This window comes from Apodemus sylvaticus, chromosome 14, assembly GCF_947179515.1.
Source record: "Apodemus sylvaticus chromosome 14, mApoSyl1.1, whole genome shotgun sequence".
Taxonomy (NCBI): domain Eukaryota; kingdom Metazoa; phylum Chordata; class Mammalia; order Rodentia; family Muridae; genus Apodemus; species Apodemus sylvaticus.
In genome coordinates, this window is record NC_067485.1 from 26,094,356 (window position 1) to 26,117,807 (window position 23,452).

Consider the following 23,452-nt stretch of genomic DNA (forward strand, 5'->3'; position numbering starts at 1 on the left):
CGCATCTCTGGCAGGGGGTGGACCCTTTCCGGGGGATGTTGCTTTGTTTTGTGGCAAGATGTCAGGTTTAGAGTACGAGTTCCCATGTAGCCAGCCTCCATCCTCTCCCAACTTTCCCTATTAGCAATGTCTTGCAGTATGGTGCCTCTCTCCCTCTCTTCCTCTCTTCCTCTTTCCCCTCCTATGCTGGGGATGGAACCCAGGGCTTTACACGTGCTAAGGTTGTGCCCTACCACTAAGCCACACTGCCAGCCCCTAGAATCTATAACACTTAACTATCTTATTTCTAAAATGTCCCATAGCTAGAATCACGCAATATGTTACTTCTTCAGACTGGCTTTCTCTTAGCAATTGTATATTTAAAGTTCCTACCTGTGTCTGAACTCCATAGCTTTCTTTGCATTTATCTCTGAATCATATATTGTTGTCACTTACTAAAGGATATCTTCATCAATCCCATACTTGGGCAGGGGGTTGCAAGTTCAAGTCCTCCCTGGGACATAAAACAAATCCAAAGCAGAGCTGGGTATAGCTCAGTGGTAGAGTGCTTGCCTGGTGTGCTCAAGGCCCAGGATCCAACACCAGGGCCACAGAATGACGAACAATGAAGTCTTCCCTGCCTTGATTCGTTCCCGTACAAGACCAATGTGGACAGGGTGTTTTAGCTCACAGGTCTGGAGGTATCAGGCCAAATCCCAGCACCACACCCCCCCACCCCCTCTCCACCCCCCCTAACCACTCCACCCTACCCCCTGCAACACAACTCTATGTTGGGCGGTGGAGTGGTAGCATATCTGCCAAACACGTCTGAGGCTCGGGGTTCGAAGCTCAGCACTGCTAAACAAAATCACAAGAGCAAAATGAAGTGAAATAAACAAGAAACATTACATTGGCAGCTAACGCTAGTCTGGTACAGGCAAAGCCCTACGCTTGATCCTCACCACCACAAAGGATTCTCAAGCTGGAAATGGTGACACACATCTGGAGTACTAGGAACTTGGAAGGCTGAGGCAGAATTATTCAAGCTTAACAACCAACCTGGGCAACATGGCATAACCGTTTCTCAAAATAAAGCACTTAAACCCGATTCTCCAAAGAATGGAGCCACCACACACCCACTCAATTGTAAATGAGTTTATTATTTTATTTAGGATTTGAAGCAATACATGTGGAGCTATAGAATCATCTCAGATCTAAGTAAAGTATTTGCATAACAGCCCAGCAAGTGCCCGTCCTCTCACTACAGCAGTGGGGAAGAAAGATCTGGGGCCTCAGATGAAAAGAGTCAGTGCTCCATTTCAGACACGTGCAGCCCAGAATACAGCGCCCAGATCAGCTGCGCAGAATTCTGGCATAGTAATTCAAGAATGCTAAGTCCTGGGCAGTCGTTCACACCTGTAATACCAGCACTCTGGAAAATGAAGAACTGAGAGTTCAAGGCCGTTCTAGGGCACAGAACAAGATCCTTCCTTTAAAAAAAAAAGTATGTCAAGAAAGGTCCTATGCTATAAACGTCACACAGATACTCAAAACTTGCATTTAAGGGTGAACTGGATTAGAGACACATATATAATCCCTAGCACTTGAGAGGTAGTGGGCAGAGGTAGGTAGCTCAGGCTTACAAAGGGAAATTATATGGAGGACACTAAGCCTGCTTTAAGACACGTAAGCATATGTCCCTGTTTTTATTACACAGGTCTCTCTTAGAAATTCTCAAAGGGTTTTGTGGGCATGTCTGTTTTGGTTTTAGCTTTTGAGACACAGTTTCACGTAGCACAGGCTAGCTTCAAACTTACAAAACTGAATATAACCCTGACTCTCCTGCTTCTGCATCTAAAATACTGGGTTTATAGCCAAGCTTCCCTACAACCAATCCACGTCTCAGGCTCCATCCCAGACACCTCTGACAAAGATGACACCAGAGAAATGCTCTTAATAGAAAATTTTATTTTCACTGATATGACACTGTAACATAATTTCATAGCAGACCTGTGCCAAAAATCTCACATCACTAATGTCACAAGAGATTTCACACACTTCTGGGCAGGACGTGTAGCTCTGGGCCCCCCGGTCTTTTACCCCTTTGTCTACTTGTACAGAAAGGTGAGACATAACAACAAACAAAGCCGCAGGAACGTAGCATGAGCTCCGAGGTTGGAATGCTCGCCACCTCTGAAAGGCCGCCCCAGTAACAGCGCATCTCTGCCTCAGTGTGCTCAGTGGAGGCCTTGGTAGAATGTCGGACTATGTAAATAGGCTACACTTATCTCTTCAACATTGTAATGTGGCGGTCTGGAGAGTTTCAACTCCTCATGAGCCCACGCAGGGATATGGCGACTACGGATGGGGTGAACTCAACATACTCATCCCAACTTTGGCAACCATCAACAAACTGTTCAAAGGAAAAAAAGAGTTGTCAGGGAAAGTAGACGACAGGCAACTTTTTTCTTTGTTTTTTAAGGAACAAAGCATGCAGGTCCCTCACAACTGTGTGAGAAGTGCCGAAACAGAGTCCACACACCCCCTCCGAGGAGGCACAGAAAAACCACGCCAAGTCCCAACAGTGGCACAAGGAACTCCTCAGCCAATGACAATAACTTGGAAGGCTGAAGAAAGGGCAAGAGGGACCCACACTCTAGGGGCCACAGTGCTGACTCCTGGCAGGTCTCCTGCCTCTAGCTTAGTGATTATGACCTTGATCTATGAAGACTTTTATTTCCAGTGTAAAAGGCTTTGACCAAGAGCATGACCACAGCCAAAAGACAAGGAGGTATCTACTTCCTTGAGACAGTTTGCTATTACTATTTTTTTTTAATTCTCCTTCCTCCACAATGCATTTAATCATACTTAAGAACTTGTCAATTTAAGAGTTTGGTTTAAGGCTGGAGAGATGGCTCAGCGCTTAAGAGCACTGACTGCTCTTCCGGAGGTCCCGAGTTCAATTCCCAGCAACCACATGGTGGTTCACAACCACCTATAATGGGATCTGATGCCCTCTTCTGGAGTATCTGAAGACAGCTACAGTGTACTCACATAAATAACAAATAAATAAATTTAAAAAAAAAAAGAGTTTGGTTTAGATTTTACAATTAAAATTAGAAAATCAATTCAGTACAAAAATTCCTTTTTAGCAAAACTTTCAATAAAGGACACTCAAGTAACTAAGAAATAGAGAACCAATGTGGACAGTGTCACACGATTGCACATAAGGGCGTGTGACAATGAAACTACCATAGGGACGCCTAGGACAGTGTCTACGGCATGTGACTACACGTAGGTACTAAATCAACCAGGAAGGCCTCTGCAGCCTGTGCTACTTCTGTACACCCTAAAAATGGGAGTCGAAGCCAAGAGTCAGGCGCCCACCAGAGCGAGCACATTCCGACCAGATGGAGCCTCTTGAGCAGAAACCTAAACGCTGTCTATGTAAAGAGGCACGGAAAAGTACCTGGCTCCTGCGATTAACCCTGCAGGCATAAATTTCCCAGAGTTGTAGAATCTCATCCCCATAATGCCGGCCAAGGTCCCGGATGTAGCTGAGAAAGAGAAAAAGTCAACATATCAGATCCCACACACAGGGGACACAGAAGTGATGTCCCATCCGCCTTTTGAGGCCCAGACTCCATCCTCTGAAGGGCTCAGGGGAGAACTTCACTAACACCCACAGTATTCAGGTCTAAGGACAGACACTGGCAAAGTAAGGCCCGTCACACTCTGCTCTGGTTGATTCTTGTTGTCCCCAGATGCTGTTTCAAGTGCTTGGGGCACTACCTTGGAGTTTATGGAGTGGACAGACGAAGTGGGGCTTTGAAGGCTGCAGCCACCCCGGTTTCTAATCTCTGTTTCCTGGTCCCTTGAGCTGTGAACACACCCTATCACAAGCGGCTGGGCCACTCCCCCACTGTGCCTCTATCAGGACAGCTCTTGGAACCTGGAACAGCTGTTCTGCCAGGCATGTTGTTAAGGTGGCAGTGAGGGGAACTTATCTCCCCAAGCCCAGCATCCTGTGGCCTCATCTTCAACACTCTTCTGCAAAACCCACGCTTCAGTCATAAATGTTTTCACTTTTTCAAAAATTACCAGGCAGTTCCTTTACGCTACTGGTAAAGGCAGAACTTGCTGACTACTGATAGAAAAGATGCTGACTGTACGTGCTAAGGTAGAGACTTGACTGTACTCAACAACAGTCTCCAACCTTTCGGTGTTTCAAGTCTCAGGTTGCAAGCTAGCTTCAAGAATCACAAAGTCTAATTCGTGCTACAATAAATGCTATGCACGTGACCTAATCGGAGCGGGCAATTGATTCAGGAATATTACAAAAGGGTTAACGAAGGAAGCAAAGACTTAGCCAGTGTCTGCAAGGAAAGCAGGAGTGAACGAATTGATGAAAGTATGCTCCAGGCTGGGGAGCTAGAAAACGCAAAGGCCTGACAGGAGGGTGCTTGTGACATGGTCAAGGTCATTGGCCATTTGTGTTGAGAGGCGACTCTGGCCATGTGAAATAAAGTTAAAAAACAAAAACAAAAACAAAAAAACAAAAAACAATGGTGAGCTCTGTACAGGTCCAGGTGAGACTCGGTAAAGCACGCCACAGTCAAGGGGACAAAAGCAGAGACTGAAGTGGGACCAGGATGGAAGAGGATGAAGTGAGGAAAAGTGAAATGGGTTTTTCCAGAAGCTTCTGAAAGGGAAGGGGAAACCATCGGCTGAAGAGGAAGTGTGCTCCAAGATCCTTCCTCATCTAAACAAGACAAAGCTGACCACACGCTGTAGTGGCTGGTTCTGTGTGTCAATCTGACACAGGCTGGAGCTATCACAGAGAAAGGAGCCTCCCTTGCAGAAATGCCTCCTTGAGACCCAGCTGTAAGGCATTTTCTCAGTTGGTGATCAAGAGTGGGAGGGTCCATTGTGGGTGGTACCATCCCTGGACTGGTAGTCCTGGGTTCTATAAGAAAGCAGGCTGAGCAAGCCAGGGGACGCAAGACAGTAAGTAATATCCCTCCATGGCCTCTGCATCAGCTCCTGCTTCCTGAGCTGCTTGAGTTCCAGTCCTGACTTCCTTTGGTGATGAACAGCAGTGTGGAAGTGTAAGCTGAATGAACCCTTTCCTCTCTAACTTGCTTCTCAGTCAGGATGTTTTGTGCAGGAATAGAAACACTAAGACACATGTGAACTTCATGTGTGGAGACCCTACACAGGGATACAGATAAATGATGGGCCCGAGACAGTTCACAGTCAGGAGCCAAAGCCCTGGTAGAGGAGGGAAAGGGAAGAAGAGATGGCCTAGAACCTGCAGGCCGTACAGGAGAGTACGGTTAGTGGTTGCTGGTCTGTCTGTTTCAATCAAGTACTCATGGGATCTCTTGTGGGGAGCAGAATGCTGGGATCAGACAGGCAGAACTGGTGTGTGAGCCGTTTCAGAGCACGATGAGGAAGCTGTTGGGAAGACCTGGGAACCCAGTGCATCCTCTTTCCTCAGACTGTCCACAGCTGGCCTCCCGGCCTACCCCACTGCTGGTGTGCAGAGCCCATTCTGTCACACTGCCAGTGACACTTTTAGGAGGGTTAGCTTTGCACGTGTCCTTACACTGTTCGTGTGAGAGGCACAGAGGAGACCGCACAGAGGTCTGAGGCAATGGCTAGCACTCAGGTGGAGACCAAGAAAAATGTGTCAGAAAACACCATGATAAGAAGTCATCTTCCCGTAACCCTTCCTGCATGGGCTGCATCCGGGGCACTTTATCTACAGTTCCACAGAGTCATAGTGCTTGACTCGCCTCTGAGCTTAAATATACTTCCCGAAGGCAAGGTCTGCCTGTGTCTTACACAATTAACTGCCTATGAAAGAGATGTCCAGATGGGGAAAAGGTTACGTGATCTCAAGCCTCCTGGGATGTGTGAGATTTCTCTTTAAGTTTCAAGCAGGCCGTCTGTAAGTATGGAACCTTGATAAGAAGTTAACCCATGCTGTCTTGTCCGGTTTAAAACAAATCCCACTGCAAAGATTAAATCCATGTTGTGTAAAACCTTTCTGTGTTCAGTATACAAAAGGGAAACAACCAGGGGTTCGCCACGATGAAGCCCACCCTCTGCTTGGCAGAAGCAGCTGAAAAGCAGGGAAGAGAACCTGCCACCCGCGCCCACCAGAGAACACAGCGGCAGAGCCTGAAGCAAACTTACCTAGGAAAACCCACACATTCTTGGGATCCTGAGACAGTTGGTAGGCGCCCAGGCCTGCTAGGCCCCCGAATAAGAGTCCAGCAGCCAGGGATGGCACACTACCTGGGGAGAAACAAACAGGCTTCCATGTTGTGATGTCAGACATCACATAAAGAACACACAAGACTCCCCTCCCCTGCAGAGGAAAGCTGCCAAAGAGAGGTTGTCCTCACAAGGCTTAGTTAGAGCCAGTGTTCCCAGCATGGGGGAATCTTCGGAGTCTACCACAGAAGTCAGAGTCTTATCACCCCAGCCCTCTCTCCTTGAGGAGGTGTGACTCAGTCCGGTGCTTGTCTGACTCACACGAGGCCCCGGCTTGAGCCTATGTTAGACAATACAGCATGAGCAGAGACAAGAGGATTCCTATTTGAGGAACTGAGAGACGGCATGGTCTATGGCTACGGTTGATAACACCCACCCACCGCCACCCCTGCCTATCTCTATGTAAAGAAGAAAAAAATATGCCTGGCTCGGTTCAGCCAGATAATGAGAGGCCAGTGCAGAAAAAAAAAAAAAAAAAAAAAACAACAGGAGCTTAACTATGCAGGATGCACTCAGGGCCTAAAGCAAACTTGAATCAAGCACTAGTAGGCTTCAAGGACTCTGGGGACCCACATTTCACTGGACTAAGGTGACAGTTGTAGGTGTAACAGGAAAGGCTTACCTGCTTTGGCATAGCCAATAATCCCACCGGTGGCAACCAGGGCTGCGTAGCCGAATCCCAAATAATGTAAAGGCACCCTGAAGTGGTGAAAGAGAGAAGCCAGTGCCAACCAAGTTTAAAACACAACCCACACAATCCCTGGATGGGGGCAGAGAGATGCTCAGCCTTGGTAATGTGCGTCCCACCTCCCCAAGGCTGGTGACCTGAGTTTGATTACATGACAAGGGATCTGCATAACAGAAGAGGATCAACTCCCACAAATCGTCCTCTGACCCCTACCATCGCAACCCGGCACAAATGCAGCCACACAAATAAATAAGTGTAAATTGCTTAAATCGTCAGCTGGGACAAAAAGGTTGTCATTTCCAGCAAATCCCCGTCAGTGTCCAATCAGAAAGAAAGAGAGGCCAGGTGGCAAGCTTAGTGACAGAACTAGCCAGCGGCAGAACTGGATTCTAGTCCGGGTCCCAGGCCACTAGTTCAAGGATCATGCCACAACCCACGCTGCCTCCTGGGCAGTGCCAAGCTGAAGGCTCCTGTCACGTGCTCTGGTTGCACAGGGCACTTACAGTGGGCCACTGTCCTTCTGCATTGTTCTGTCACTTTGGAGACCACACCAGGCCTGCACCTGTGGAGGAGAGGTTAGAGCAGTTAGGAACTCGCAGGCCTCTAGCAGTCAGAAAGAAATGAGTTCAAGGTACAGCTGGGTGTGGATTCAACTGGCCCTTCAACACACAGTCACTAGTCGCCCTAGCTCGGCTGCCCAGTGAAGGTAACTGGGTAACAAGTAAAACCCTTCCGTGAATACTAAGTGCTGTAAAGACACCAAATATTTTACCACAACCTCCGCTATAGCACAGGCCCACGGAAGCGAGCAGGAGTCACTGATCAGCTCTGGACCAGCTGACTGTCTCATTAGTTAATTGATAGCTAAATCAGAAAACAAATGGCCTATACCTCCACTCCTCTTAGCGTCTCCGAGGGTCATAGTAAAGGCTGCTTTCTCGCATACGTCCTCGATACTCAGTTTGCAAACTTTTAGAAACCCTTGAACGCAACCCTCAGCTCCTGTTAGGCTGGAGCAAGAGACCAGAAAATGCCCGGGAACCCGAGTCGCAATTGCACTAGACGCGCTACGTGCCTACAAAGTGACTCCTGCTCTCTTAAGGAAAAGCACTCCGTGGCGCGGAAGCAGCAGCGCACGCGCGTTTCGGTTTCCACTCCCGGAACCGCAGATACAGAACATTTTTAGAGAGGCGGGAAGCCGGCCGGGGATACGAGCTCGCTCAGCAGAGTGCACCGGACAGCCTGCGCGTGCAGAACAATTCCCGGGTGGTAAAGTCTGCAAAGTAAGAACACACCCAACCAACCAACACCGGAGCCGGAGCCCGGGGGCCTGCGCCAGACGACGACAAGGGCACGAGCAGCGAGGAACCGAGGTCAGGAGCCGGGTGTGCAGACGTCACGGCGCGCGCTGCGTCCTAGCGGGAAGGGTGGGGCTTGGACGGGCCCTAAGGGGATTGGCTGGGCATCACCTTGGGCGGGGTTTCAACTAAGGGGGAGTGACTTGGTTCCGGGTTGGGAGAGGTGAGCTAGGTTTGCTGGTGAGCTAGCTAAATACAAGGAAAATGGGATAAATAAGAGCCAGCAGGAGAGGGTGCCAGGCTGGTCAAAGAGGCATATCAGCCACAAGTCAAAGCAACTCAAAAAGTATTTATGTACTGCCATGTGCCGAGGATAGATCTTAAGAGGAGACGTTTAAACAGAGAACCAATCTATTTTTAAGAAATTTTGCGTAGGAGAGAGAGCCTAAGCATTTACTCTTCAGGTCTTATTACAAACCAAAGTTCATCCGAGGAACCAATGAGTTTATTAAGTTTACAGAGCATGGCTAAGAGGTTTCAGGCAGAAATGAGTGACCTTAAAACGGTCACACTGAGCCGGGCGGTGGTGGCGCACGTCTGTAATCCCAGCACTCTGGGAGGCAGAGGCAGGCGGATTTCTGAGTTCGAGGCCAGCCTGGTCTACAGAGTGAGTTCCAGGACAGCACAGCCAGGGCTATACAGAGGAACCCTATCTCGAGAGAAAAAAAAAAAAAAAGGTCACACTGGAAGACCTATACCCAGCACAAATGATGACCTCCCCTAATCCCTCTTCACCTATTAGCCTTTCCTCAAGTCACATGCAATGAGGGCAGAATGTATGAAACTGGATGGGAGGGAAAACTGGATTTAGGTGGGGGACGGGGTCCCACAACCCTCTCCACTCCTTTTATAAATGAAGGCAGTCGACAAGCCCAGCTGGGACCATCCCTTGCAAGGAGGCACCGCTGACCTCATGAAGATGGTGACAACCTGGAGCAGATGGTATTGCAGAACAGAATCACACACACTCTCATCAGAGATACACTGTACCTATTGGCCCTTGGAGCACTGTGGGTCTTGCTGTAGAGGACACATGCAGTTAAGTTCGGGGCTTGTGATACCCCTAGTCATGGATTGTGAATGTTTTGTCTCCCATATATTATACTTAAGTGTCTCACATAAATTTGGTGTCTGTGAATACAGCATCTTGTACAATTTATGTTTAACACATTTCCTATTTTTCTACTTTTGTTTTTCTAAGACGGGGGTCCTGTATTGCCCAGGCTCGCCTGGAACTCCTGGGTTCAACTGATCCTCTCCAATTACTGAGGCTCCAGCACATGCCATCTGAATCACTATTCCAGCCTCATGCACTTCCCCTATCTGTGCACTTCTCAGGAGACAACTGTGGATTTAACAGTGGCTGACTGCACCAAGATTCCATGATGCTGGAACAAAAGGATGCCCTACATAAACTAGGACTGGTAGAAGATATTTAACTCACTTCCGTAGGCACTAGGAAAGGTCAGGCTCCAACCTGTAATTAAACCAGAGAATTGTTACACCAGCTTGGACAGCCTGGAGATTCCAGCTAACCGTGTCTATTATTGAAGCCCATGTTTATTGTTAACTTTTTGTTTTCTTTAGATGAGATCCCAGGTAGTCCCAGACACCCTGAATTCCTGGACCTCCTCTACCTCCCAATGCCAGGATTACAAGGATGTCTCACCATGCCCAACTGAAACATTAAGTTTATATACAACTCCTTCCAATGCCAAGTCATCTTTTGTAAGACAACCAAACTCTATTACGGATTACTTTTTGTGTAAGTGGGGATGTGAGAGGAGCACATGCCGTGTAACAAACGTGGAGGCCAGAAGACAAGTTGTGGGGAGAATCTTTTCCTTCCAGAACTTGGGACTTCAGAAACTGAACTCAGGACTTTGGGCCTGGTGGTAGGTACACTCAACCAGCCACCAAGCCATCTCACTGGCCCGTCGACTTTAATCTTTTGACTTCTACCCACATTATGCCCTCGGGATTTCCCATCCTTTGATAGCTCAAGACATTCAGACAATTGACATCTATGAAGGTGTTATTTTTTTTTATTTATATGTATTTGTAGCTCTATCCTGAACTTACTCTGTAGACCAAGCTGGCTTTGAACTCTGCCTTTTGAGATCTGCCTGTCTGCTTCCTAAGTTTCTTTAAAGGTGTGTACCACTTGACAAAATATGCCCTATGACGACAGGGTGTTATGTACTGGCTGGTTTTGTGTCAACTTGACAGAGGCTGGAGTTATCACAAAGAAAGGAGCTTCAGGTGAGAAAGTGGCTCCATGAGATCCAGCTGTGGGGCATTTTCTCAATTAGTGATCAAGGGGGGAGGGCCCCTTGTGGGTGGTACCATCTCTGGGCTGGTTGGGTTCTATATGAAAGCAAGCTGAGCAAGCCAGGGGAAGCAAGCCACTAAGTAGCATCCCTCCATGGCCTCTGCATCATCTCCTGCTTCCTGACCTGCTTGAGTTCCAGTCCTGACTTCCTTTGGTGATGAACAGCAATGTGGAAGTGTAAGCTCAATAAACCCTTTCTTCCCCAACCTGCTTCTTGGGCAGGATGTTTGTGCAGGAATAGAAACCCTAAGACACGTGTCATGGTCATTAAGTACCTGCAGTTTGCTAGGCTTGTTCTAAGACCATCATCCACACTGACACATCTTAATCCCACACCAGTCTGAAGAAGTTTACGGTGACACTGAGCAGACATGGCACCAAGGAAGTGAGCTGAGACTGTTTAAGACTAGCTTAGGTGGGCACTGATGCTTGGAAAGACAAACAATTATGAGACGTGTTGTTTTCTTGCCCTTAAATTTGCCTGCTACCCATTGCTTAGAAGCAAATTGTCTGAAAAATCCTTCACTAACAGGTCTGTGCAGCGAGCAGGAGCCAGAGGCTCTGGGCTTGGTCCTAGGCATCACCAAATAAATATATTTAAACACTGCATTATTTTAAACACAATATTTTCAGAACTTTACTTGCTTTGAACCGTAAAAAAGTAAACAATCACTATATACTACAATATATAATAAAATGCCATCTGCCAAAATAACTTTATCATTTAACAAAACAAAGCACCACCTAAAAGTGGTTCTTTCTTGAAGGTGCATATTTTCTCCAGAAGGAGAAATTTTTTTCTCACATGGAGAAGTTAGGTATAATATTTAAAACGGAGAATTCTGTCAAAAAGACTTTCTGTTAGGGATTTGCCATGGAGTTACATTTTCTTTTTTCCCTTCTTTTCCGACACATTTGCCATTTTCCTCTTCTTGGCTGTTGCTGGGCTCTTTCCTTTTGTTGGCTGCTTGCTGTCACCAGTTACGTCAGATTTCTCTGAGTTAGGTTCCGATGTTTCTTCCTCAATTGTGTCACCAGAATCCTTTTTGACTGTCTTGGGTTGCTCTGAAGCACATGAGACAATGCATTAAGGACTGTTTCTTCCCCTCAGATGGCCCCATCTGGACTCTTCAACCCAAGGGGGCAGGCAGCCTGCTCAGTCTTTTAAGCGATCGACTTAACTCACCAGGACAGGGCTCTGCTGCTGGAGGGAGCCTCGCCTTTTCCTCTGTTGCCCTGTCTAACCACGCGGCAAGACATGTCAGCCTGGCGCCAGTGTTGACTTCACACAGCAAAGACGGAGGATCTTTCTGAAACAAAATGAAAAAAAAAAAAAAAAACATACTTAACCCAGAGGAATTTTTGTTTAACTGCTTTACTTTTTCCATAACCAAATAATCTAAATTGGAGTTTTAGTATACCATTAAGTACCACAAAAGAATGTTTTAGTCAGTGTCAGAATGAGTGTACCACACTAGGTTTACAGATCCACACTAAGTACAATATCCCGCCACAGGTTGTGTGAATGCACTGGTGAAATTGCCCAACGATTGTCTCCTAACATAGCCCTTCTGTCAGGGAAGGCAAGCCTGTGTCTTCCTGACAAGACAGTGGCACTCAGAGGAGCTGATGACCAGTTTATAATTGCTCTCACTAGACTGCTCACAATTTCTTCAAGGTATCCAGAAACTGTAAAATTCTCAAGACACAAATTATATTGCACACAGACTTTCAACAAACCACATCCACAGGGTTGAGAATAAATAACTCCAAACTGAGACTAAAAGGAGCAAGCATTAAGGAGGACTTCAGCGTCTGCTTATCTGGATCAACACTACCAGGAGCTCCATACTCAATCAGGCCCTTTTCAAATTGTTTTTAGTAATGGCAATCTTGTTCTCTACTATTTATCTTTAAGATAAAGATGACCCAATATACAAAAACTGCAACTGCAAGGGCAACAGGTCTCAGACTGGTCTCCATCAGCTCATAGCCTCAGGCAGTTCTGCAGTAACCCAACTTTACAACTCTAATACAGGTTATGGCTGGAAGAGACTTTAAAAGCCAAGGATCTATGTTTTATGAATCTTAATCAGACACTCTGCTAACAAAGCAATGCTTTAATGGTATATCCTGGTATAATAATACAGTCGGGCCTGCACTGAGTGTGCTGACAGTGGCAAGAACACTGACCTTATCCTGCGTAAGAGTCCACATTTTGATGAAGCCATCATTTGATGCTGTGACAAGAACATGATGGTCTGGGACTTCAAAACTGACCATGTCTTTTACCCTAGGGAGAAACATCAATGCCGGAGACCGTTTGTTCCAGAGGGTGTGATGTCATAAAACCACAACAGTCCCTTGCATTTCATCAAGGTTTCAAGCATTTAATACAGTAGCCTGAGATATAACCAGTGCTGCATACTCCCACTGAGTTCTTCCCATGTCCATGTCTAAAGAGAGCGCTCAAGTGACAAGCACCAATGCTTAGACTATCTTCTGGGATCTAGGACGTAAGGATGAGCAAGCAAGATGAAGCCTGTAGCTAAGCAACTCTACCTCCAGACAGGAAAGACGCTGACTACAGGCTCACGAAGAAAAAGCGAGAAGAATGGGTTTCTCCAACTCAGGGGCAACCACCACTTCTAGTCTAAGCTGTCTTTTGGTTTCTGGGTTGCCTAACACACCACTCACCTTCCATTTCTACTGGATAAATGTTTCAAATGGAAGTAAAACCATGCTATTTCCAGGTCTAAAACCCCTTAAAACTGTAACTTTACTTTAGAATAACATTGATGGAACTAGTACAATGGCTCCCTGACTTCAATCGCTAAAACACTATTGAATGCAGAAGGAAAGACCTAGCCCACAGCACTGTCTTCTGACATAGACACACTGTAGAGTGCCCCCCATACACATATCACAAACGCACAGCACATGATTAAAATAAATGAGCTTGCCTCCTAACCCCGGGAAGCACTGGCTGTGTACTGACAGAAGGACTGGGTATTTACAGAGACGGGCTTCTCAAAACAACCATTCCCACAAAGTAAGACTTCAGACTTACTTGAGACAACATGGCTGGTGGGCCACACTGGAGTAAAATGCTGTATGCTATTACCCTTCTCAAAATTATACTGAAAACCAGACACGTTCAGCATCCGCTGGCCAGGAGTGAGAGAGCTCTCTTAAGTGTGGAATGATGCTGGCCAAGTAAGTATATGATCAACTTACTCTGAGACTCACTACCCACCCCTCATACACACAGCAAACACTTGGAGATGGAGCTCAATAATGCTACTTCCTTTTTCCCATGCGGAAAAGCAGCAGGGGAAAGAGGAAGGCAAAGGAATGAAGAAAAGGGACAAGAGCAGTCAGGACCAAAGCTCAATATTGTTTAGCTTTTGCCTCACTCAAAAATGCTTGCTATTCAAGTGTAGCAGTTACTTTAAAGGACCAAACAACTAGTCACAGTCCCATCAACCCTCTCGCATTATGAAATCCAGGGAGATAACATTTCCATCATCTCCTTAGATGCCAGCAATCATATGAGTCATATCTGTTACCTTACTTCTCATAACACACAGATGCAAATGGAGATTTATAAAGGTGTTGACTGCTAACATTAAATAAGTCTACATACACACAGAGTGCTTTTAAAAAGAGTACCTGTTTTCATGAGCTCTAAATTCACAGAGGCACATCAGGGAATCACAGTCAAAAAACCTTACAACTTCTTCATCCCCAGCCACCGCAAGCACAGAGTCCTAGGGGGGGAAAAAAAAAAAACAATGCCCAGAATGTCCTCAGAATTCTGAAGCCTCCAAACTCCCAGCCCCGCCTTCTGGAACTCACCGAGAGAAACGTCACAGCAGAGACCCTCTTCCCGTTTGTGATGGTGCCGCTCACAGACGCCGTGTGCAGACGATAGACATCCACTTTATTCTGCACGACGACTATGTACTTCTCTCCACTCGGGGACCACTCCACTATGTGAGCATCTGTAAGGCACAAACGCTTTTATCTTGGGCTGGAGAGATGGCGCAGCATAGACTGCTCTTCTGGGGAACCCAGGCTCGACTGCCAGCACCCACAGGGCAGTTCGCAGCCGTCTGTAATTCGGTTCCAGGGGATCTGATGTTATCTTTTGACATCCAAGGTTCCAAGGATCCAAGCAGTACACAAGCATACATGCAGGCAAAACATCCATATACATAAAATAATATAAAAAATTTGTCTGCATGCATTCATAGTCTAGTTAGTTACTATAAAAAGTGCAAAATACTCACTTTGCTTTATATTTTTTATGAAAGCTGATCTTCCCTCTACAAGATTCCACGTTCTGTAAAACAGGAGGTTTGTTCACAGCGTGGTCAGCATGTCAGTAAGTGGGAAACAAGCCTGACAGGCTCCACAGGACAGCTTCACTCTTCAGTCTTTAGCGATATATTGATAAGTATTTTTCTCCAAGCATGATTAAAGCTCAGCCCATTCATGAATCTTTAGATGTGTTATTGATTACATTTCCATCTACAAAAACACTTCTCTTCAGGGTCACTCCTGAACTTACAATAACAGAAAACTTGGGACTTTTTTTTTCCTTTTTCTTTTGGACAGGGTCTAGCTAGGCCTGGAACTTGCAATGTAGACCAGGCTGGCCTCAGATTCAGAGATCAGTCTGCCTCTGCCCCGAATGCTGGGGTTACACATGTGCACCACCTTGCCAGGCCAATACAGATGGATTCTACACCATCATTATGAAATATTTCACTGACTTTCAATTTTGCTCTTGTTATTACAGTAACTTAAATGACTGAAAACTTCAAGCTACATGGAAATGGTATTTTGTTGGAGCAACATAGAAACAGTATTTTGGTGTTACTAAGTAAAAGATACCTTAGTAAATACACCCTTGGGCATTTATAACTTACCTTAATGTCTTATCGGTACCAACAGACATAGCCAACTTGCCAGATGGGTGGATACACAGGTAAGTCACATGTCCCCTAAGAGGAAAGCGACAGTTAGTCTTAGCTTAAGTGGTTCTCCGAGAATGCCAACAGGGACTCGTGGCCTCACCTGTGAGCTTTAAAGATCTTTAGGCATTCCCATGTCTTCGCATCCCAGACACACATGAGCCCATCCTCTGCTCCACTGATTAAGTGCCGGCTGCCATAGAATTTCAGGCAAGTTACTGTGCCTGAGAAAAAGCAAGACAGGTAAAATTATATCCATTTTTGACCGGAAGCTCGGGAAGATGAATGCAGTTTGGAAGTGGCTCTGACGAGCACACAAGACCCAGTTGAATCCCTAGAAGCCCAAAAACAAAGCCAATACCTTGGTACTACAGAATCATACCTTAAAGTTTTAAGTGAAGAATTCAAGTTTTCCTATTAAAACTTAACAGTTTTCATTTGTTTTGGTGGCTCTAGGAGACTAAACTCAAGAGCCTCTGTACATGCTAAGCAGGGGCTTTACCACTGAGCTATAACTCCAGCATAAAGCAGCAGCGTTGGGGCTAGAGAGATGGCTCAGCAGTTAAGAGCACTGACTACTCTTCCCAAGATCCTGAGTTCAAATCCCAGCAATCACATGGTGGCTCATAACCATCCATAAGATCCAACGCCCTCTTCTGGGGTGTCTGAAGACAGCCACAGTGTACTTACATATAATAAATAAATAAATCTTTAAAAAAAAAAAAAAAGCAGCAGTGTTAAACTGGGCAGAGTTGGGGTATGCCTTTAATCCTGAGGCAAGCAGATCTCTGAGACAAGCCCAGCCTAGTCTACAGAACAAGCTCCAGACAGCCAGGGATATACAAAGAAATCCTGTCTCAAAAATACAGGAAAAAAAAAACCTAACCAAAGAATGCAGCTCAAAGTTTATGCAGACATTTCCGCACACTGCCCCTGCCTCCTACTTTCTAAGTTCGAGCCGCCTATTCAATCACTACCGATGCCAAGCTGTGGTTTACGTCTGTATTCTTATTTATTGCCATTGGTAGTTATTAACAGTGCTATAAAATGTTACTTTTCCATGTCCATGGCTAACACATCTTCCTTAATCATTTCAATCACTTCCAAACCTTTGCTTCCCACCACCAACTGAAGCCTTGTTCTCCCAAGACTTCCTCGCCCCGATCAAGTATTAGAAAGAGGGTGGAAGAACATTACAAACTTCTGGCCACAAAACATTTCAACCCACACCTTCCCCTTATGATGCCTCTGAAGTCTGTGTGAACTAGCTTAGAGGTCTGTTTTTGTAAACCATTGCTTCTGGACAGCAGGCACAGTTCACCCTCCTAGAACACACTGCCTGTGCAGAGATGAATGATTGTAACATGGGCCATGCATAAGGTCCACAAAGCCTCCACACTGATTACTTGGTCCTCTGCAGAATATAACGAAAACCCCTGGGTCACTGTTTCCATCTATTTACCTCCTGGTATCCTCTCTAGTAATTCTACTTCCTCACGTCTGGTCCCTCTGCCCATGACTCCCACCTACTCCCTAGACAAGAACTTATCCATTACTAATTATTTGAAACGAACAGAACTTACACAACCAAGGGAGGAGGGCAGGGTCCCTATGCATGCCTCCCACCTAAGTCCTTCCTAACTCCTGAATGTGTAACACCTTGCATGTAGAGGTTACTCACTCCAAGCCTAGCTTCAGCTCAAGAGCAAGGCCCTTGGCAAAGATGCTTCACAACTCTGCTAGACGCAAGTAACTATCATTCCAACTGAAATCCTAGAAACCAATACACGGTGCATAACCCTCAAACATTAAAGGGGAAGAAAGGGTTCTATTTTAATATGCCTTTCATTATGGGAGAAACTCTGGCCAAGTTCCTCAAGCTAAATACAAATTGAATTAATGCTGACTTCTCCTCTGCCTTTACCTTCATCTCTGTTACATGAAAAATACAATTTAAAAAAAATCAGCTAATCTTTTCATCCCTTGATCTGCCTCTATAGTGGGCAACTGTGCACAGGCATGAGAACCATTTCTCCTCCTTGGCCTCAGTTCCAATGACCTTTGTTCCTCTGTAGTTCACTCTGGCACACCTCAGGTCCTCTGTGGTAAGCATGCTTAGGCTGTAGGTGTATGAGACGCTATAGAAAAGCCTGCCTACCTCCCTGCTTATAGGACAGGAAAGCAACCTAAGGATAAGGCACATCTCCCCCTTCATTTGTGTGGTAGTTTCAATGAAAATGGCACCCACGGGTTCATAGGGAGTGGCACAATTAGGACGTGTGGCTTTGCTGGAGTATGTGTGACCTTGTTGAAAGAAGTGTGCACTGGGATGGGCTTTGAAGTTTCAAGTGCTCAAGCTAGACCCAGTGTCACTCTCTCTTCCTGTTGCCTACCACATGTAGAAACCCTGAGCTACTTCTCCAACACCGTATCTGTCTTCATGCCACCATGCTTCCAGCCATGACAATAACAGATTAAACCTCGGAACCATAGGCCATCCCCAATTAAATGTTTTCCTTTTTAAGAATTGCTGTGATCATGGTGCCTTTTCACAGCAACAGAACCTACCTGAGACAATTTCTCTATCTCCCATCACAGAATCTGGACACAGTAGAGACATTCACCAAACAGTCTAATTGAATTCACCTATAAAGTGGTAACACCCCCTCCATGTGTCTTAAAGGATACAACTTTGGGGTGGTTTAAACAAGAACGCCCCAACCCCCTAGCTCATACACTTGAGAGCTTAGTCAACAGGGAGTGGAAAGGTTTGAGAATGAGAAGGATTAGGAGCTATGTCACTGGCAGTGGGCTCTGAAAGGCCCATCTCTGCTGCCTGCAGTTCAGGATGTGAAGTTCTCAGCTATGGCCCCATTGTAGAGGGCGAAATGAAATGTCCCTGTGCAAGTCTCTCCAGAGACTCTCCTGGAATGCTGGGGGAAATGTCGTTCACAGCCTGGCAGTGCTCTGCTACTTGCTGAGAGCAGGCTCTGCTGTATCCCCCAGAACATCATGTCGCTTATCCTAGACTCGCCCTGCTCCCCAAAAACTTGAGCATTACTTCTAGGCCAGAAAATTCACCCTTGTCAGAGATGCCACCTGTACTTTCCAACAGCCCAAATGACCTCTATCTTAGGGCGAGGCTAGCCCTGACTCCCACAGGGATTGTGTTTACCTCAGTCATTCTCCCTAGGCTCTAAAACTTGAGCACTGATTCTAACAGAACCATCTTATGGAAGAAGCCATATTGACTTTGTGAAGATCTCCAAAGTAAACATGTCTTAAGCTTTGTTGTATACATGGGACTGAGTTAACTGTTAACAAAAAAACTTTTTTCAAAAATTTTGCTGTGCTTAAATATGGCTCAAATAAGTGAACTGGTACCAGACTCTCAAAGTCTGGCCCAGCACCAGTCACCTAATTCATGCAGAACTGTGTTTCATTCTTGATCATTTCCCTGCCAACCAAAGAGCCTGCAGAGACACCTCCCTCTCCCTCCCTCTCTCTCTCTCTCTCACACACACACACACACACACACACACACACACACACACACACACACACACACCTCTGAAACTGTAAGCAATCTCCCAATTAAGTGAACACTTTCTTTTATAAGAGACGCCTCGATCATGGCGTCCCTTCACAGCAACAGAGCACGGAGACAAACTTACCAGTGTGATGCAGCAGAGCCCCATGCTCTACCTTCCTTTTCATGTCATAAATGTGAATTGTTTCATCTTTGCTGCCAGTGACTACATAACGACTGTTTGAGGCCATCGCTGACAGGGAGGCAGTGTGGCCACGGTGAGTGAAGTTAGTCACAAGAGTCCATGTCTGAAAGAAAGAAACATCATCAACACTACAGTCACGTCACAGTTCTCTGAGAATACAGTTCCACAATCCATCAAAGCAAGCAGTGGACCCCGCAAATGGAGAAAACTATGTAATAATACGCGGATTAAAACCCAAAAAGGAAGCGAAGACCTGAATAAGGAGTGTAAGGACAGGAAGTGAACTTCATAGCATGCCTCCAGATCCCAGTAATGTAGACGTCCATAGACCTCCATATCAGTAATTCATTCAAATGTTCAACATCTTATGTGGATTAATTCCAGTAACAACTGCCTCCTTTTCTATGTCTACCGAACTATTCTATTACATATGCTTGATACCACCATGGGTAATAGAAGAAACAATAAACAAAGGTCTATATTCAAGTACAACTTCCACTTTAAGGAAAGAGAAAACAAGTTAATGTGAGGCTACATAGAAACATGGTAAGCCCTATAAAGAAAAAAACAGGACTGGATGGTATATTTTCTAAGTACTACCATGAGCCCTCAAGAACTGCTAGTACTGCCCGTCTCGGTGACCAGACACTCATTACTATACACTTCTGGTTTGAGAACTATAACTGGATCAGTACAAAGAACAGGAGAAGGCACGCACACATACAGTGCTCTTCAAATTAAAGGTCCTACGTGGGAAACTTTATTAACTAAACAAACCAGGGAAGAAAGAAAAAGATTCCAAAAAACAAAACCAGCAAAGTTCTTTACAGATGCATACAGTCAATCACTACGCATCCCGCCGGAGAGAACAACAGGAGTGGATGGTACGCTTATTAGTCAGGAGCAGTGGGCTTCCTTTCAGTCAAAACACAATGTACCTGAAGCATATAGTTTTATTTTTAAGTGTCTTTCTTCCCTTTCCTCCCCTGCCCCTTCCCCTTCCCCTCCCTGCATCTCTCTGTGAGACAGGGTCTCACTTTGTAGCTATAAGTGTCCTCCTGAGTGCTGGAATTAAATACATGTGCCACCACAGCTGGCTTAAATTTTAAACTCTGAATCCTCCTGCCTCAAGTCATGAGTCACCTGCCTCAAACATGTTACAGCTTCATGTCAAAGCACTGTTCAAATGGCATAAATAATACTGGCTATGTTGGTTACTGGCTAGATTTAGAATCAGCACTGTTAACACATAAGCCTGGGAAACATCTAGAGGACCCTGACATGGTGTATTCACAAACCATGTGGCCTTGAGCATCGGCTCTTGCCCATGAACCTCCCAATTGTTCATCTATAAAATGAGAATGGCTGTATTAGACACCAGCTTGCTGTACATCTGGAATGAGTACACTAAAAGAAAACCAACCACGGGCTGGAGAGATGGCTCAGCGGTTAAGAGGACTGACTGCTCTTCCATAGGTCCTGAGTTCAATTCTCAGCAACCACATGGAGACTCACAACCATCTGTAAAGGGATCCAATGCCCTCTTCTGGAATGTCTGAAGACAGCGACAGTGTATTCATATATAAAAAATAAACTAATAAATAGAAACCCAACCACAACACACACTAAGGAATTCTCAACAAAACAGATTTGTAATGATAAGTAAAACTGGTCAAGAAATAATCATTCTTTTTTGGTTTTTCAAGACAAAATTTCTCTGTGTAAACCAGGCTGGCCTGGAACTCAGAGATCCACCTACCTCTGCCTCCTGAGTGCTGGGGTTAAAGGTGGGGGCCACTGCCCTGTAGATGACACGTCTAATCCTGTTTACTGTTTGACTAAGTTGGCAATTACCTGTATCTTATTTTCATACCTGACAAAAATAAACTTCACACTGTGCTATACTTTATCTTCATGTATTTGTCTCTTTTGATCACCAACCCTTCAACCAAGAAGGGCTCCACACTTCTGGCACTTTTGACCCTGCCCACAGTCAACTTACAATAATCAGTGAATTTACATCACTTTCTTCATCCCAGTCCAGTTGCAATAATTTATTTATATTTTATGTACACTGGTGTTTTGACTGTACGTATGTCTTTATTCAGATCCCTTGGAACAGGAGTTACAGACAGTTGTGAGCCTCCACGTAGGTGCTGGGGAACCGAACCTGGATCCTCTGGAAGAACAGCAGGAGTGCTCTTAGCCACTGAGTCATCTCTCCAGCCCTATAGTAGTTTTGTTAATCAGGCCTGAAACTCAGTGAAAGGTAAAGTTTTTTGTTTTTTTTACAATAGAACTTGAAGAGCTACCATAATTGCCAGCTTAAATGAACACCTTATTTTTTGCGTGTGTTAAAAATGCTAGTTTTTCATGCCTTGCGAATACTTTAAGTTTATTTCCTTTTTAATTTTCATATAATAACTATATATTTATGGAGCACAATGGGATTTTAAATGCAGGCACAGATCAGATATGAAAAAGACAACCTACCCCCTTCAACTATGTACAATATTTTTGAGTTGAACATTCAAAATATTCTCTAGTAACTACTTTAAAATAATTTCTGTCAACTATAATTACCTTTCAAGGCCAAAAAAAAAAAAAAAATCAGTCATTCCTCCCACCAAATTTCATTTCTTCAAACATTAGCCCTCCGCTCTGTCACCTCCCTTACGTTAGCCCCAACGTCCTCTAGCAACCATTCACCCACTCCCCATAGAGATGAGCTTTTCCCGTTTCTGTCTGTAGACATTTTATCTACTATAACAAGAAAATATTATTTCATTCTGAAAAACCTCTAAACTGTAAAAAGCAGGATCTTCCTACACAAGCTTTGAGCTCACTATCCTCCGGCCTCAACCTCTCGAAAGCTAGATTATCTGCATAAGCCTGTTCGTTTTCTACCCGTGGAAACCCAGCCACGAACAACAGACGCCATGGTTCCGCCCGGGAGGGACCAGCCCGCCCATCCCCCCCGCAGCCCCGGGCTCGCGCTGTCTCACCTCCTGGTGGCCACTCCTCGCGGGCTCGCGATGTACTACGAACCCAAACAGGACCTGCTCATAGCTGCCAGCGAGCACCTCCATGGCTGCCAGCGACCAGCTCCACGCAGCAGCACACGCGCCTTGCGAGAGAAGCCGGCGTGGGAACCTGAAGGAAGCCGAGGCAGGCCCTTCCTAAATCGGCGCGCAAATTACACGTCATCAAGGAGGGGGCGCCTTTTAGGCGCCTGCCAATGGCAATAACGGAGTCCGCTCTCGAAGGTCACGTGACCCTCCCACGCAGGGGCTTAAGAAACGAATCCGCAGGAGGAGGTGCTCAGAGCAGAGAGAAAATAAGTTGTGACAAGCAGGCAAGGCTTGTGGGAAGCCGTGAGCTCGGCCGGCCTTGGGAACTGGGCGGAAACTACTCTGCGCAAGACCCAACTTCCGGTGCACCTAAGGAAGGGGCGGACCTACTTCCGGCTTCGGTGGACCGCCCCTCGTAGTTCCTGGAGTGTTACGTGGTTTGGGCTTTGGGAGTAGGTTTCCGCTTGTGGTTTTCTTTCTTGGAGACAGGCTCTCACGTCGTAGCCCAGGCCGGCGCCTCCTCGCCCCCATTCCCTCCGGCATCTTCCCCATGGCTCGGATCACAAGCGAAGGGTTGTTTTCGTGCAGATTAAGGACCTCTCTGTCAGGTCGGCCCGGGACGGTCAGGGCTCGCGGGAATCCGAGCTAGCAGGGTCCCCTCGCTAGACTACGAGCCCAGCCCTGCCAGTCTGTGTCCCGCCTGCAGGCTAGGCCGTCCAGCCCCTCAGCCCTTCTCGCCTGCTAGCCGGCTTCTCGGATCTGATCAGACTGGTTTGCGTTAGGGCACGTGCTGGCCTCGGTACAGGAAAAAAGATTGTCTCCACCTGAGTTAAGGGGCAAAGATTAATGAAAGCAACCACATCCTTTTTCATCTCTCGCTCTCAGCGTCAAGCTACAAATTGTCTACACAGCTAGTTTTGTTTGAGTATAGGGGAAGTAATTTCCCTTTCGGTGTTTTGATTTTTTAGTTGTGGGAAGTTCTTCTAGTTTGGGCTATTCCACTCACAACCCTTGTGTTAATTAATTTCT

At 46.0% G+C, this 23,452-nt stretch overlaps 2 protein-coding genes and 1 long non-coding RNA gene across 7 annotated transcripts; 1 reads left to right on the plus strand and 2 right to left on the minus strand.

The window, feature by feature from the left end:
* Positions 1-2,078: 2,078 nt before the first annotated feature.
* On the minus strand, positions 2,079-8,369 carry LOC127665058 (transmembrane protein 14C). Of its 4 annotated transcripts, none has more exons than XM_052157440.1 (6): positions 8,254-8,369; positions 7,453-7,511; positions 6,884-6,960; positions 6,181-6,282; positions 3,449-3,536; positions 2,079-2,392 (listed from the first exon to the last, which is right to left on the minus strand). In XM_052157440.1, exons 2-6 carry the CDS (start codon positions 7,473-7,475, stop codon positions 2,338-2,340), a joined length of 345 nt encoding a protein of 114 aa, XP_052013400.1. In that variant the 5' UTR covers positions 7,476-7,511; positions 8,254-8,369; the 3' UTR covers positions 2,079-2,337. The 4 variants fall into 4 exon arrangements, with proteins under 4 accessions (XP_052013400.1, XP_052013399.1, XP_052013401.1 ...); XM_052157439.1 differs by having other exon boundaries at positions 8,245-8,364; XM_052157441.1 differs by lacking the exon at positions 8,254-8,369 and adding an exon at positions 8,025-8,202.
* Positions 8,370-9,017: 648 nt separating this feature from the next.
* LOC127665061 (uncharacterized) lies at positions 9,018-11,832 on the plus strand. The gene is made up of 3 exons (XR_007973306.1): positions 9,018-9,345; positions 9,509-10,569; positions 11,751-11,832. It is a non-coding gene; the product is annotated as an uncharacterized LOC127665061 (long non-coding RNA).
* Pak1ip1 (PAK1 interacting protein 1) lies at positions 11,249-22,741 on the minus strand. Of its 2 annotated transcripts, none has more exons than XM_052157436.1 (10): positions 22,358-22,741; positions 19,293-19,455; positions 15,722-15,842; positions 15,574-15,648; positions 14,932-14,984; positions 14,498-14,643; positions 14,312-14,409; positions 12,833-12,932; positions 11,826-11,949; positions 11,249-11,704 (listed from the first exon to the last, which is right to left on the minus strand). In XM_052157436.1, exons 1-10 carry the CDS (start codon positions 22,439-22,441, stop codon positions 11,520-11,522), a joined length of 1,149 nt encoding a protein of 382 aa, XP_052013396.1. In that variant the 5' UTR covers positions 22,442-22,741; the 3' UTR covers positions 11,249-11,519. The 2 variants fall into 2 exon arrangements, with proteins under 2 accessions (XP_052013396.1, XP_052013397.1); XM_052157437.1 differs by lacking the exon at positions 22,358-22,741 and adding an exon at positions 21,355-21,491.
* Positions 22,742-23,452: the final 711 nt, after the last annotated feature.